The following is a 13,319-nucleotide window of genomic DNA, read 5'->3' as shown; positions in this document are numbered from 1 at the left end:
TTTGAAATCTATTTTTATCAAGCAAACCACATCAATCCTATTTCTCAAATATCATCTTGATTCTGGTACTGAAAATGAACTATAAGAAGATGATTCTAAGGTGATCTAAGTGAAATTAAGTAAGTAGATTTCTAGAGTGGAAATCCTGATGATTTGCATTTAAAGCAGATGGACTTCAAAACATTTTTAAGAGTAACATTTGTTACATTATTTCTTTTCAGCAGCTGCAATTGATTTATGGAGGTCATTTAGAATCAGGCTTTAAAGGCTAATATGCCCTGCAGGTATAACAAAAAGAAATCTTAATGGTTGATAGCATGAGCAACCAATGAAGTCAAATAGCACAAAGGTTTACGTTTTGACTCAGTATATCAAGACCTAGTAACAACAGGGAAAATTGGGGTGGGGGAAAAGAAAAAGGAGCATAATCAGAAATAAAAATATTCTTTAATTTTTATAGAATCATGAATAATTTAGGTTGGAAAAGACCCATAAGATCATGGAGTCCAACCATAAACCTAACACTGTCAAGTCCACCACTAAACCATGTCCCTAAACACCATGTTTACAGTCTTTTAAATACCTCCAGGGATGGTGACTCAACAACTTCCCTTCATATCCACTGCATGCTGATCTTGATAAACAGGTTGCATGAACATCCTATGCTCACTAGGTGAGTCTCCTCTGAATGTGTAGACAAGTATATACTAACAACAAAAATCTTAACATTTTCAGACTTTCGACCCAGATTTGTACTAGCATAAAAACCAGAGTTTAAAATTCATTTTTTTCTGGATTTCAAATTAAATCCAAGTAAATCCTCACCCTTTAAAGACCCATACCTGTGGAAACACAGTCGTCCTGCTAAGATTAGACCCAGATTCCACGACCAGGAAGGGATTACATTACTACAGAAAGGATATGTGAAACAGAAGCCTACTAAGCCATTTGATAGCAGGTGGAAAGAAGACTCACATGGGCCAACTGAGGCTTTCAATATCACTATAGAAGCTGATCTTCTAAAGAACAACAGTTAAAGCTAAGGAAAACAGGCCTAAATGGAAGTTGAAGAAGAATCTTAGTAAGTTAATTATTTGGGGATCTTCTAAGGAAGTGTTCCATGGGTAGGGACTTCCCAAATGATCTCCATTCTACCTTTACATACATTACCAAACACTTGAAGACAACAAAAATTCAAAAGATGACATTTACCTGTGATGTGCTCTGCTGGACACTGTGTCTACTTGACAAATGCTGTGGAGATAAAAAATAGTAAAAATGAAACCTTTTTGAAAGTAAGAAACATTTGCATTACATCTGCGTAGCATTAGAACAGCAATTTTAAAATATGACTGTTCAGGATTAGTATCAACTTTTCATAGCCTTGTTCCACAGTACATCATCAGTCACAAGACCACTAGATTTCCTAAAGGCTCTTCTCAGTTAAGCCATTTCTTAGCCTAACTACTTCAATTTACAGGTGGCATATACCTTAGCTTTTAACACAAATGGCTAAATCGGGAGATACCTCACCAGTAATCCTCACTTACCAGTATGTTGTCTATGAAAAGATGCATTTGCTAAAAACCAGACATCTAGAAGGGTGGATTTTAGATTTTGTTTAAATTTTTTGCTCTGATCAGGAAAAAAATCCAGATAAACAATTAAAGACTCTTCTGCAATTTCAGCTGGCCAACACCTGTAAAGAAGTACCAGTGTAAAGAGCTACAAGTCCAAAACAGAACTTGGAGGATGATCCTGTATTTAAGGCCTTTTATGCTAGATGGAGATGTTCTAATCAGAAAATGGACTGCAAAACTCACTGAACCATTTAATCTCCAAATGGAGATTTAAATACTAATCTAAATTGAAAAGGTTTCAGAGAGCTTTAAAAACCATATCATTAATGATTCTGCCATGCCTGTTCCACACACGTTCATCCTAACATTAGCATTTTAAACTGAAATATTAACACTACCACATATTAATAAATATTCTCTTCATTCGCTCCACCTCTTTCTATTACGCACCCAACATCTTTTTCTGACCAAACATATACACTTTGTAGCAGGACCAGCACGATCTGTTGATAACCTCGCAGCTTCAAAAGAGGTGAAAGTAAAAGACAGTCCACAAAATTTATTCAGCAATACTTTTTCCAAACCATGCCACTGTCTTTCACACAGAACAAAAATGAAACTTTCTACCACAAAAGGAGAGATAATCTTCATAATGAGACTAAATAAAGATATTAAGTTAAATGGCATATTTTGACATCTGTTTATGTTCAGTTACAAAAACATCTTCTTTCACACTGTCGGCAAAAGAAATAATGATCTCCAGTTTCATTGTTTATTTAACTACTGCACCATCTTCCAAATGCTAAAACCTTCAGGTGGCTAAACTGCCTATTTAATCTTTTTGTCACCTGCAACCACTCAGAATCAGCTTGCATAGAAAAGGCCAGTTATTTCAGCTGCTCAAGGTATCCTGGCTTCTTTTGACTACAATTCATCTTCAAATCCAAGTTAGAAAGGGGGAGACAAACTGAAGCAACAGAAATATGAGAGGTGGTCTGAAGAGCTACAGTTTCCTCAGCAAACACAGCTGCTTACAGAATGCACATTTAGGGAAACCTAGTAAGCGGCCAAAAATCGGGTTTTAAATTTTTCACAATCAAAGGACTAGATTTCACTAGCTCTCTACTTCTATGCTTCAGGACCATGCTATTACAATACAGAAAACCACTGACTGAGTTACTGTTACATACCCTTGCCTCTGGCTAGGCAAAGTGCCCAAAGTATACATGCTCTCTCAGAAGCCATTTTTGGTTACATGAATGAGAGGCTGACTGAAAAAAGCCAATGTGAATTTACCGAGGGTAAATCATGCTTGATCAAGCTAACTGCCCTCTAGGGTAAAATAACCAGATCTGTAGATGAGGGAAGGCTAGTGGCTGCTGTCTATCCTGAGTTAAGCAAGGCCTTCACCACAGTCTTCAACAGCATCCTTGTACCCAAGTTGTGAAGTTACACCTGGATGGGTAAGACCAACTATACTAGTAAAAAAACCCCAACAAAGAATTGGCTTGTCAAGCTCAAAAGGCAGCGGTTGATGGCATGTATTCTTCAGACGTCTATCCTGAGACCCATGCAGTCCAATAAATCCACAGATGATCCTAAATTGGGGGCAGTAGCTGATGTATTCAAGGAGGCTGCCTCCATCTAGAGGGATCTAGGTCATCCAGAGGAACTGGTTAAAAGGAACCTTATGAAATACAGCAAGGACAAACACAAGTTCTCCACCTGGAACAGGTTAATCCTTCCATGGTATAGGCAGGGAATTGACTGGCAGGGTCCTGCTAAACAGCAAGCCAAACGTAAGTCCAGAGAGCATTCTGGTTTAGCCACCTGACATTTAACAGTTTACTATTTCTATTAACAGGAATGCAGCCAGTATATTGGGAATAACATTTATTCCCTTTTACTCGGCATTCAGTAAACTACATCTGAAATACTGTACCCCATTCAGCAAAGGACAACCAACGCAGCCAGGAGCTTGAGCACATGGTGTATGACAAGAGGTGGAGGGAATTCAGCTTTTTTAGTGGGGAGGAGGTTTGGAGGTGACTTGCTGGCAGCTTTCCAATAACTATGAAGTTATTAAGATGACACAGCCAGGCTCTTTACAGAGCTGCACAGTAAGAGGACAAAACACTGTGGTCATAAACTACAACATGGGATATCCCAGCTTTCCAGTGAGGAAAATAACCCCACCAAGGCAGTCCAGCATTAGAGCAGGGATCCAATCTTTTTCCTTGAAGAATTTCAAGATCCAACTGGATAAAGCTCTGAGCAGCCTGGTTTGAATTCAGTATTGACCTTGCATTGAGCAGGAAGTTTGAGTGGATCTCTCAAGGCCCCTTCCAACCTGAAAAGCTTTGTGAGGTGATATGAAAATAGGACTGTTAAGAAGTTCTCCATCTTCCTTCTAAAAAAAAGAAGCAGTTTTACCTTTTTCTCAAAAGACAGTTGCCTGTTAAGGTTGTGCAAACTTTAACAGGTAAGACGATCCATTTCAGTATATCTTTCTTCATCAAAGTACTTTCTGATGCTTAAGCCGAATCCTTGTCAATGTAACCTAGGCCCACTGATTCTTGTCTGATCCCTCATTAGCATAAAAAGATTAATTAATTCAGCTTGTGATTCCCTTATAATATTCAAATCCTCTCCTACAAAACCACCTAAGCTTGTAGCATCCCAACCTGTACTTCAGAAGCAACAATTGACTGCAGAAGCTAAAACCTTGCATTTATGATTCTCACTTGTATCATACGCTTTTCAGATAATTTCTTCAATTTCTCTACACTATTTTGAATTCTGATCCTTTGCTCCCATGTACTGCCACTTCCAACTCTGTGGTATTTGCATATTTAGTAAGCATACTCCTTATTTCATCATCCAGTCATTAATGAAACATGAAGTACTACAAAATGAAGGATGACCACAAGAAATTAAGCAGATTCATCCCTCCTCCTATTTAACCAAATTATTGACAGCCATTCTCCACCATTTTCTTTTTTAGTGTGGGTTTTCTAATTAGCTTTGTGTTTACTTTGCAGTAATTTCATCTAGAACTAATGACCTTAGGAGAATTTCAATTAAAAAAACAATTAAAATCTTCATGAAAATCTAAATATGGCATTAGATGCTTTCCCTCTACCCACTAGACTCATCTGTTTTCTGGAAGCAAATTAGAACTTTTAAAAATTGCTTATTCTGAACAAGTTCTCAGTCACTATAACCCACCTCCCTGTTGCAAATAATTGGATTTTTTTTTTCCTCTTCCAGCATTTTTCACAGGGAGAGAATGATTACTAGCTCCTCCTCCTCCCTCACCTTTTTTACAGGTGTAAAGTATGTTTTCCCTTTGACGGTATTCTGGAACCCATCTTTCCAATGACTATCACTAACATGTCTGATAAGGCTTCTCTAGACATCCCCAATGAAATGTATATAGTTCTAAATCCCTTGGAACTGATGACTACTTTATAAACTTCCCCCCCTATTTGGTTGTGACTCCTTTCACTTTTCCACAGGTATTGTTAGTGATTTGACACAGTTTACCGCCTTACCAGAGCTTGAGGGGGGTGAAAAAGACATTAAATGCCACGTTATTTTCTTGTGTTGTACGCCAGTTGGATTCTCCCAGTATAAAATCTTTAGTTTGCCCAATTACTACCAGTTTATTTATATAAAACTGTTTCTTGATACAATTGACAGTATTTGCTTGTTATATCTTAATTTGCATATTACCTTTCTAATTTTTCTATTTATCCATCTGTGTTATTCTGTTATGCTTTTCTATACTTCTGTTCTTCTACACTCGCTCTTGGTAATCTTAATTTCCCGTTCCTTCAATCTAGTGACTGAAGGCAATGAAGAATCCTTAATTTATCCAACCTGCCCTCTTAGTAAGTATCTTGTGGTTTTAATTTTAATTTACTGAAAAAGCTATCAATCTTCCGTACCTCTGTTTTCCCCATCAAACTTGCTTCTTGTGATAGTTTATCTAATAATATTAGTTTCTCTTGTTGTTCTTCCTCCTTCCTTTCCTAACGATGCTTAATAAGTGAATCCTATCATTACCAAATCAGTCTCAAATAAACTGCGTTCTATCTTCATATTCTCAACCGACTTCTTACTAAGATTCAGAACCAAATGTACACAAATCTGTCCTCTGGCAATCTGCTTTGTTAAACAAACAAACAAAAAATCACAAAGAGATTTCATGACGCTCCTGCACAGTTTGTGTCCATTTGGTTTCCTTTTCCAGCAGAGTTCTGGGCAACTGAAGTCTCTATTTTCAAGTTTTATAACTACTCATTCTTACCAATCTCACCTTCCATCTGAATAAAGAATAAGCAATTCTGAGGTGATGGCAGCATTCATTTGAAACTTGTCTATTTATTAGGAATTCTGGTAAACTTGAGGTATTTTTTTCAGGTAGCTGAAAGAAATGGCTAAGACCTAGCAGTGACATAGCCAATAGCTGTGCCTTTCATGCACCTCTTAAATTCATCCTGAAGACACATAGACAAATCAATAAATTTATAGAAAAGCAAAACATATACAATCATCAGGTTTGAACATTTCTGATTTTCGCAAATGCCTCCAGACATTTGTGTCTTGTAACCCCTTTCACTGAAAGTAGCATCCAAATGTTTCTGACATTCTGCTGGACTTGTGTTGCTTAATGACAGCTTCAATCTAGTGGCAACTCCAGCACCAAGCTCTGTGGCAGAATTCTGACAACACATTTTCCCACAGTTTCAGAAGTAACGTAAGTTTTTTAAAAGTGTTCCATCACATCAGTGAAAATCACACACATCCTCATAAGGAAGGGGTAATCTGCTTTCCTTCAGGAGTATAGCAACAATTTCTAAAAAATGCTGTGCATCCTGAAGCCACTAGTATTTAGCTTCATAATGAGTAACCTGGATAAACAGGACGTAGAAGGCCCCAAAGCACAACAGTTCTGACAAAGAGGTGAATACAGTAGTCATACAATAGTCACAAATATACTTAGCAATGAAAAATGAGAGCTAAAAAAAGCTGCTCCAATTTTAAAATTTAAAATTTACCAACAAAAGTAATACTAAGTCTAAAGACTCTGTATAAAATGCTTGAATTTGTTGTCACAGATAGCAAATTCGAATGTGTTAACTCATCCATTGTTCTGCTAATATGAGACTGTTTTCTATGGTACATTTAACATTCTACAATCCTGCAAATATGAGAATGTAATTCAGCTTTCACAACTACTCCTGCAAAATTATTTTACAATGTAAAACCTCACTGCTCATTTCAGAACCCATTAAGTATTTTGCCAGGAGTAAGGAAGATTCTATTCCTGGGTTTTTGTTAAACAATAAAACCAAAACTAAAATCACACAAAAATCCCCTAAAACAACAAAACACACCAATAACCTCCCTCCCTTTCCATTTCTGCCAGATTTAAGTTAAAAAAATAACAGGCTTTCAGCTGGTTTGGTTCCTGAAATTGCCTTCTAACTATGAACTAGATGAGATTAGACAGCACTGTCTTCTTGAATCTACAAACCAAAGCAATGGTGAAGTGTAAAATGACTAATGGTCACGTCCTGACACCAGCACAGAACTGAGCAGCACACTGTGCCATGGACACTTTCTTCAGTACTAAGATGGGTGACATAATCAGACTACTCTGACAATTAAATAGTAGCTATTTGCTGTAATACAAGTATTCAGAGTAAAAAAGCCTGCAGAATGAAGCACAGACTAATAAAGCAATCCCATTAGCAACTTGTCTTGCATTCTCTGAGCCATTACTGATTGAATTTTGTACTGAGTTATTTGTACTTCAAGGGAAACTGCTGTAATAGCACCAACCTCTCCTTGGTCCATGGCAGATAAGGAACAAACATTAAAAATTAGTACTGTAGAGTGATGTCTGTTAGTATTTCTTATGTAACACATTTTTTACTTCTTTCCACAAAATCCGCAGTTATATGGTGCAAACAATCCAAAACAGCAACAGCATATAGCTTGTTTACAAAACATGCCTTTGTTTTAAGAAGTACATTTTTTTATATAAAAAAAAACACCTAGACACAGACCTATCACTCCCTAAACTTAGATAGCCGAAGGCTAAACATTTTAAAACAGTAAATTAAACGTTTACTACAAGTGAGTGAAACTGTAACAATATTTATGCAGAAAACCCACTATGTTCTTTGGAAAATATTAAGCTAAGAAGCTGCATTAAAGTAATGCTGGTTCGTCTTTCTGGTTTTTTTTTGTTTTGGTTTGTTTTTTTGTTTTTTTTTCCTCCTGGTTGTTCTGTTTGTTTTTAAATACAGTAGCATCTCAGGAAAGGTCTGTATTCACTTTCCTCTGAACATCACATTCTGTTTCTCCCTTTGCAGTTACATTATGATTCCAAACAAAGTTAACTGTATTACATAATCCTACTAACAACAGAGAATCCAAATGCACCTAAATTGTGAATTGCACTAGTGGCTCTAGAGTTCATTAATGGCACAATTCACATTTCTGAAACAACTTTAACTTTACTGTGTACTAATATGAATGTACTAGTGACTAATAATGACAGAAGTTGGAACTCGCTGCAATGAAGCATTGTACTACTCTTTCTGAAAATCCTAACATTCCTGTTCAAACACACCACATATGTTTTCTAGGGGACACTGCCATACAACAGAGATGGCCCTAATGTTCAATGATTAGTCTTGCTCAAATTAGCTTATTCATTGGTCTCCCTCCTTCCTCCCATTCTTTTCTGTGAGCTCAAAAATCCTTGAAACAGAACAAAGATTATCTGCGTAACTTCTCGAAGCAGACTTTTCACTTAAGTATTCTTCATCTGCAGACTCCTGAAAGAGTCAACTAGTAGCTCTCATGGACTTCTTGGACTCACACAAACTGTTGATGGACTCCAGGCTTGAGAAGCTTTAATTAATGGAAAAAATAGGCTGATCAAGACTAGATCCTACAACGGGAAGCAGTTTTATTTTTCCCAGCAAGTTACTAATTGTTGTTTGAAGTCACAGTCAAGAAACCCAAAAAAGCACGTCAATCCATAGCCTTTTTCATTTCATGTCAATAAAATTTGCCATGACATTTGCCTGGCTCTGCAAGGTATTACAGCAGGTGATCTCTGGAGCTTCCAAGATTTTGTATTATTTCCCACCTGACAGAATTCAACACTATGCTTGCAAAAGGCAGCAGCAAACCAGATTCTGTAATATAACATCTGCAGAATACATGCGGGAGCCAGAGGTCTAGAAAACCCGATCTATAAAGAAAAACTGAAAGAAATGGGGTTCTTTAGCCTAAGAAAGAGAAGACTGAATGGGACTTAACAAGTCTCCAAGTACATAAAGGGCAGTGCAAACATGCAGGAGTAATCTGTTTCTCTGTGGATACGACAGGAAGATGTGAAGCTTAGCCTGCAGCAATAAATCTCTATGTGTAAGACCACAATTAACAGAACTTCTGAACTGTAAGAACAGTGACCTGAGCAAAAAGATCACCTGGGTAGGCTGTGGAGATTTTTAGAAACAGAGAACAAATTGCCAGAAATGACAGAGACAGCTGATCCTGACATTAAGCCGGAGAATGGACTGGATGACCGCTTAAGATTTTCCAGCCCTATTTTTCTTTAATTCTACAAACAAATGAAAAGAGATTATTGCTACTTCATTAAATGCTAGTATATTGATATTAGCAACAAAGACCAAAGTTTGAAAGGAGTCCAATTAGCTGTATATGACGGGCACATTTCTTAGAACTTCTTTAGCTGCTTCTGAAAAAACACATTTTTAAAAAGATGAAAATTGTAGGAAGAAACAACATTCAGAGTTACCTTTTCCAGTTTTCATACCATGTTACTTCGTAAATTGAAACTAAAATGTATATAAGCATGCTATTTCTGAAAGAAAGTTGGTTAATTCTTACTAAACTCAGGGTACTAGAGATACTGACTATTCTGGTGGTTAGGGTGTAAAGGAAAAAGACTTTTGGCTTATGACACTATTCTAATCAAGAAAATATGTAAGAGTAAAGAATAAAAACTTTTTCCCTTCTTTCTCTCCCAAAGTGAAAACGCAAAGGAATCTCACACAAATTTCTTACCATTTTATAAAGATCTGAAACACTGATCTGATCTGAATCCACAACCTCAAAGTCCTTCCGAGGAACTAAGTCTAGGCCCAAATGTCTGAAAAAGAGAAGGAAGGAACAATGATAAGTATAATATATTAGTGCGTTCATTATTATCTACTACGTGTGCTTACTCAAAGGCAAGGACACAAGAAATACTAAACTACTGAAGTCTTTTTGCAATTGTTAATCATAAAACAGATAATTCTTCTAAATAAAATCAAACTCAAATATCAAACAAACCCACTACGAACTTGTTACTTTTTGTTCACTGACTTTAGCAGAGCTATAGCAATGCTAGTTCAAGCTTTTGGCCAATATGTTGTTGCAGTATCCAGAACAAGTTAATTTCATACCCGGAAATGCAATAGGCAAATAAATTTAATACTCTGGTTTCTGCTGCAGTATTTGATTAGGCTCCTTCACAACGTAATGAAAAAGTCCCATTGGTAACCCTATTCAAAAGTGCAAATAGATACCGTGCCTAGGGAAACTGCTTTGAAATTTCTAGTGTTCACACAACTAAACCCTCAACTTTATCACTGTATAAATATAGGATTTTTAAATGCTAAACAATAACAGCAATATCAACAAGAATTTTAATCTGTAACACACATAGAAAAACCCCTTTAATTACTCTGAACTGAAATAATATTTTGGCTCAAATCAAACATACAAATTATTTTAAAAAAAAAAAGTGCAAAGAGGATGACTAGTTAAGAAATTCTATAGTAAAGAAGGAATTTCAGGTCACAGCTGCATGCAAGTAGTAGACAGAATAAGCTATTTTGCATCCAGACAAATAAATGAAGAACTACTAACAATTAAGTAGTGATTGTAGATTGTTGAATGAGACAACCTAGAAGCTGTTAAAACCCAACTTTTGCTCTGTAGATCTTCAGGTTCTGAGGCATAAAGAATTCCGAGCATTACAATAAAAAGCTATTCCTAACACACATATTAATAGTAAAATTAAAGAAACACATGAACGAAACATTTTCCTGCTTTCGTCTTATGTCACTCACATGTGTACACACACCCACCTCTAAAGTATATTCATAAAGGAATTTCTCCTCAACATACAGATAGTAACAAATGATTTTCTAATGACATTATCAAAACCACTTTCAAGTGCATTACAGTTACAAAGCACTATTAAAGTTTTACAGAAAAAACTGTCAAAGCTAATCATAGCCTGGTATGGTTGTATTCTCATTCAACTCTCTAGAGAAATGGGGTCAAACAGGGGTTGGACTCATTACTCAATACGTCAAAGGTATTATCTTCTACTTAATAATGTTTAATACAACTGCAGTAGCATCCCTGAGAAACTTATCTGCTATCTCATTCTCAGTTGAATCTCTTAACACCATGGATTTCCAGTCCACAAGATTTTCTCATTCTCTAATACTCCGTTAATCCTGCACCACACTTGCTCCCAGCAGACAAAGGTGTCTTTTGCTTTAGTATTAACATGCTGTCATTTATTGTGCAGGTGGAAGTTCAGGTTTATGCATTTAATTTGTATCAATTATTTTTCAGCAGCGAAGGACTGACAACATAATGCTTGAAATGGCAATCTAGTCAGTGGCCCACTTTCACTCTCTATTATCAAATACTGTGGGAACAGAAGAGCACCAGCTGCCAAGCAGTATTTCTCCAAAACATAGCACGCATAAAAATTGGATAATGTACTCTTCTGTTTACTTGACAGATTCTCTCTCCACAATACTTTCTTTTACAAGCAAACTCATGTGCTTTTTTATTCGGCCTTAGTGTTGAACTGCCTTTCAAAAGTATTTCCCAAGTATGCCTACAAAATATCCCCAAGCCTATCAACTACCTCTTGACAGCATATGGCTGGGATAACTCCAGCTGACATGTAGACATTCCTCCTCTTCCACACAGAAGTCTTTGTAATTTTCCTTTTTTGGGGGTTGAAAAAAATCCACCATGCAAAATCTCTAGATACTTTTCTCTCAAGTAATATGAAGACAAGCCAATAGACAAAAATTCTAGGATTTTTAATACCGAAAGGGATGAACATACAACTGTACTTCAGGTTAAGTGGGCTTCTATAGAAAATCAACCTGGTTTTAAAGGTAATTTTGAAGAATGGTCTTAATTTCTAACACTTTCATTATTTATAATTCAAATGCTACACAATTTAGAATTCGTAAAACCACAATTCATAACAACTCTTCCTAGAAGAACCCTGCAGAAATGTATCATTTGACTAAAAAATGTCTTTAAGATGCACATCCAATCCTAAAGAACAGATTGGGTGAACTCATTACATCTCTAGAGCATGCAAGATCTCAACCCCTTTGCTCCAAAATAGCATACTTTACCTTTATTTTTTTAGCTTTAACTTTGCAGCCACTAATTTTCCTTGTATTCTTTCTCTCACTACATCAAAGCCTCACTTAATATCATTCATATTTCTCTTACACAAATACATTTATAAAGGTGGTGAAGGGAAAGGAAATGATCCTGACATCGATTCACATAAACTGCGTGCAAGCTTTAAAAAAGACTTTGAAGGAAATACAATAGAGAAATCCATGGAAAAATACATATATCAGAAACATGTTTGTGAAAATTAGCTGTCCTAACACAACTTGATGCTTTTCTTTGACAGTATTAAGTTATTTCATATAGAAATAAGCTGCAGGGCCTGTCTTCTATAAAGAAATTAGGAAAGCACACATGTAATGCTACACAGGAAATTATTTCTTAAAATGAAGATGATGAGATGAAGGTAAGTAATCTTAGTAAGGAATTGATTAAAGGGAATGGCAGCAAATTCTTCTGAGCATGGAAGTATCAGACTACAGAGAGGTTACTAAGGTTTTCTTCAAAGACTGACATCCAAGAGACTTCCTTACAGTTTTAATCCCTATTCAATCATTAATACAGGTATATTCAGGAGAGCGGAAAAAATATTATATATTTAGACAGAAATGGCAACTATTCTTTCTGCAACCTTCTTAAAAGCATTTCATTATGGTTGCTTGAATTGTTCACTCCTATTTTGATCCTCTTTGACGCAACAATGACTACTACCATAGTAAGAACTTCTTTAATTCTCAAACTGATCTCCAGATATTATGACTTCACATGTACATTTAATACATAACTCCAAATGCATTTTATGAACTTTAAGCTAATTTTGCAACACTACCAGTAAGTAATTAGTATTCCTTTCATGTCAAGAAAAATATGACAAGAGGGTAAGCCACTCAAAGTCCAAAAATACTCTTCTAAGGATGCGAGTACTGAAATTGAAGACCTTTTGACTTTTAAGACTATGTTTACTTCACTGGATCACACTATTCCCTCTACATTGTTACACATGTTAGTAGTTAGTAGGTACAAACATTGCATCTGTGATTGGCTTTCTCACTGCCATTTGGAGGCAGGAGAAAGGCCGTGATTTTAAAACAGTGTTTAATTTTATTTGTATGACAGTGTGAAACATTCATTTCCAACATTTTTTTGCCTGTGTTTCTTTTCAAATATTCATTTCTAACTTTTGGCTATCTGTGGATCTTTCTGTGCAGAGTTTAAGGCAACTACTTGGAAGAGTTCTTTTAA

At 36.1% G+C, this 13,319-nt stretch overlaps 1 protein-coding gene across 8 annotated transcripts in view; it reads right to left on the bottom strand.

Annotated features, from left to right (window-relative positions):
- The window catches only part of DOCK3 (dedicator of cytokinesis 3), a 225,148-nt gene that overhangs the window by 134,781 nt on the left and 77,048 nt on the right, over positions 1–13,319 (bottom strand). For all 8 annotated transcript variants that reach the window (XM_075433137.1, XM_075433142.1, XM_075433138.1 and 5 more), the window contains exons 7-8: positions 9,696–9,780; positions 1,213–1,254 (exon numbers count right to left, since the gene is read on the bottom strand). In XM_075433137.1, the coding sequence (XP_075289252.1) occupies positions 1,213–1,254; positions 9,696–9,780 (127 nt within the window). The remainder of the gene's footprint in view (positions 1–1,212; positions 1,255–9,695; positions 9,781–13,319) is intronic.

Source organism: Opisthocomus hoazin, chromosome 11 (assembly GCF_030867145.1).
Source record: "Opisthocomus hoazin isolate bOpiHoa1 chromosome 11, bOpiHoa1.hap1, whole genome shotgun sequence".
Classification (NCBI taxonomy): domain Eukaryota; kingdom Metazoa; phylum Chordata; class Aves; order Opisthocomiformes; family Opisthocomidae; genus Opisthocomus; species Opisthocomus hoazin.
Note: the sequence above shows the minus strand (reverse complement) of the source record. Positions and strands in the feature narration are given on the sequence as shown.